The sequence below is a fragment of the Pundamilia nyererei genome, unplaced genomic scaffold, assembly GCF_000239375.1.
Source record: "Pundamilia nyererei isolate P.nyererei 1_Seehausen unplaced genomic scaffold, PunNye1.0 scaffold00150, whole genome shotgun sequence".
NCBI classification, from domain to species: Eukaryota; Metazoa; Chordata; class Actinopteri; order Cichliformes; family Cichlidae; genus Pundamilia; species Pundamilia nyererei.
Genome location: NW_005187551.1, coordinates 958,496 through 961,647, shown reverse-complemented (window position 1 = coordinate 961,647; position 3,152 = coordinate 958,496). Strand labels below are relative to the sequence as shown.

Below are 3,152 nucleotides of genomic sequence, written 5' to 3'. Positions count from 1 at the left end.
AAATTGGTCGTCTTGGCCACATGTCCATTTCTGACTCATGACGTCATAGCATCAGACTTTATAACAAGTGTTCACTTACTGAGTAAGCTACCACACTAAAGCCTGATTAATAACCACCCGGGAACAATCCCTACGTCACTCGCAGCACGTTTTAGGAAACTTGCCCAGAAGTCGTCTTAGCCTTTAAATGATAAAAACAAGACAAGCACGCATGTGTCCTTTGGGGAACCTTGGGTTGGCTTGAGCACACAATTGGATATTAAATGAAAACAATTTACTACTGAGCTTAAAAAGAGCTCACAAATAATTGGAAATATTGAAAAATGCTGTTGATCTTAATTTAACAGGTAACTTCCTCATGGAGGAAGCAATTTATTAATCGATCCACTGCCCCGGGAATAGAGGATACTCATGAAGAACAGGGCGATGGGGGAAAAAAAGAAAAAAGATTAAGGCGAACTGAGCCAGGCTGTGAATGCACTTTGACTTGTTCAATACAGTCCTATGTTTCCTGCATCACACATCCTTCCAGGCAGCGGTAACTTGAGACATGGCACCTCTCTTCTTCCTCCTCCTCCTCCTGAGGGGCTACTGTTTGACGAAGATAATACCAGCCGAGGCGCTTGCGGCTTATATTAAAATGACCTCCTGTGACATTACACTGTCAGAGAGGTCTTGGCACTTTAATAAAGTCTAGATGCCATTTATTTATAATGCATGGGAGAGAAGGAGGGGGGAAAAAAACAAATGACATTTGCCATGCAGAGCCAGGCAAGTATTATCTGGTCGAGTTGAATCAGGATAAAGTAAATTAATATGCCCACATTATGACAATATAGCCCCCAGCTATGGCTTATCCCTCCCCCTAACCAAAAAAAAAAGGTTAGTCGACAATTGCTGAGTGATTTTTCATAAGATTGGAATCAGAAATGAACACCTGGCAATGGGTTTAGGGGTGTACGGTGAAGAGTGGGACAGTAGGCAAAGCAAAGCATCAAGCAGTCATATTGTTTACTTGTAACTGTTTACTTACTAACTGGACCAATGTTACTAGGAATACCTGCAAGAGAGGAAGAGAAAACAACAATGAATATTAAGGCACATAACACAGACATTAGAAAAAGTTACTTTTGCCATCCGTCCTCACGGGGGACTGACTTCCAGCAGCAACATCCGTGATTCATGCTGCTGAACTCTACCCCTGAAACCACGACATCTAAAGCAATGCCAGCAGTGTGCACCGTGATTTAACGGCGTTGCCCGTACCCGTTTATCCTTACGTCTGCTTGGTGTCTCGTGGTTTTCCTCTGTTATTTGTCTTTTGATGTCTTCTGCTGTTGGCAGTGTCAGATAAGGTCACTGCTGCCCTCTCCCACAGCTAAAGGTGCACACCCCTAAATGTCACAAAAATCACTGGAAAACTCATGTCAGGCTCATGACAGTCATGGGATACTTTTGTGATTAGTGAACAGTGCCTGTTTTTATGAGAATTAAGTTGTCAGCACGTATTCCAACACACGCAAATATCAAATGGCATCAACTCAGTCTCTGACACCAAAGGAGGACATATCTTATCCTGTTGCCTAACCGCCCATCCCTCCGCCGAGCAATCTCTTGAGCCAGGCGGCCGCTGAGCAGATAATACAGTCTGTCTCATGCCCACGGTGACCAGATCTCTCCCACACCAGGACACTGGCTGGCTGTGGATCTGAGCACGCTAAGACGTTCACAGGCTTCTTCCGTCGAACCAGCCGCTATCATCTTGGTTTGGGTTTTAATTAGGACCTCAGGACCGAGTGACGCACATTTGTGGCCGCATCAGACAGCACGAAGCAAAGATGATGTCAGACAAAGTGCCGAGGACTCTGCCACGTTTCTCAGTTTGCATCGGTATTCCTCAAAGGCACGTGAATGCACCGGCTGTGTATTTTTGGTCAGCGTTTGTCTTCAGAGGAATTTGCTCTCAACTCTACTTTTTCTAATCATCCCTTTAAGGCGAGGCCCTCCCTCCCATTCGCTCTACCCCCTGCCCTCATTAAGGCAGTCTGCCCACCAAAACAAACAACCTGCTCGCCATGAAAAGAGAAGCATGCTGTGCAAGAGTACCCATACTTCTTCTAAACAGTAGAAACAGAAATGAAATAAGAAGAGATCTCACTCTCCCTCCAGCTCACATCTCTCCTATCATTCGCTCGCTATCACACCTGCTGCTGAAGAAGCTGAGAAGGCACATGTGCAGGATTTTTGGTGGGGTCTTTCATCTAATGGAGCCGTCACGAAATATCTCCAAGTACTCAGGGGAAACGAGGGTTTCCCGAGTGTGTGTGTTTGTGTTCGTGCACTTTGATCAAACTGCTGTCATTCAATCACTCTTCCTCTGATCTCTGCCTGCCGGTTGTATTTAGGAGCCAAAGCTATGACCTGCTTGATAACCGTGAAGTACAAAAGTCTATGCTGACACATGGAGACAGAGTGTAATGGGTGTCAGACCTCAAGGGGGTGGACAGATGCTAACCCTGAGACAGGAAGGATGAGGCAGAAACCATCAGGATCCCAGTCATTTTCATTGTCACACTCGGATTTGGGAAGTTGGGCTGGATATAATCATTTGCAAATGAAAGCTGCCACCTCACAAAACACAGTGCAACAGAAAAAAATAGTTTTCTTTGTTTTTGTTTTTGTTTTTCCTAAATAGAGGCCAACAAGTATGAAAAAATTGTTGGGAGACGGGCATGCCAGAGGCAGTGTTTCATTAGTCTTCTTTTCACACAGGTCCTGGTTGATCGCTAATCAAAGCCACAGAGAGCAACAGATATGCTGCACATATGTTCATGTTAAATACCTAATGTGCAGTGCATGAACAGAGAGCATCACAATGAAGTTATCATATTTTTTTGTACATAGAGATATCCATTAAAATCCACTGCCCCTGTGAAATAAATGTGCATGTAATGAAACCGGATATTCACGAAGAATTTTAGGTCCTTAACTGAACTGTAAAAAGAAAAAAAAGGGGGTGGGGTGAGGTGGGGGGCTTGCAGTGCTACAGAGGGGCTGGTTAAGTAGCTGACAGAGCAATAATACACAAACGTTGTCTGCATCTAGTGGGAAAGATTAGCAGGGGGACCCACTATGTTTAATGGAAAAGGATA

The 3,152-nt window shown here is 44.5% G+C and overlaps 1 protein-coding gene across 7 annotated transcripts in view; it reads right to left on the bottom strand.

Annotated features, from left to right (window-relative positions):
* ntng1a (netrin g1a) overlaps nucleotides 1-3,152 on the bottom strand; it is a 117,464-nt gene that overhangs the window by 18,813 nt on the left and 95,499 nt on the right. For all 7 annotated transcript variants that reach the window (XM_013913785.1, XM_013913786.1, XM_005744885.2 and 4 more), the window contains exon 5: nucleotides 1,034-1,060. In XM_013913785.1, the coding sequence (XP_013769239.1) occupies nucleotides 1,034-1,060 (27 nt within the window). The remainder of the gene's footprint in view (nucleotides 1-1,033; nucleotides 1,061-3,152) is intronic.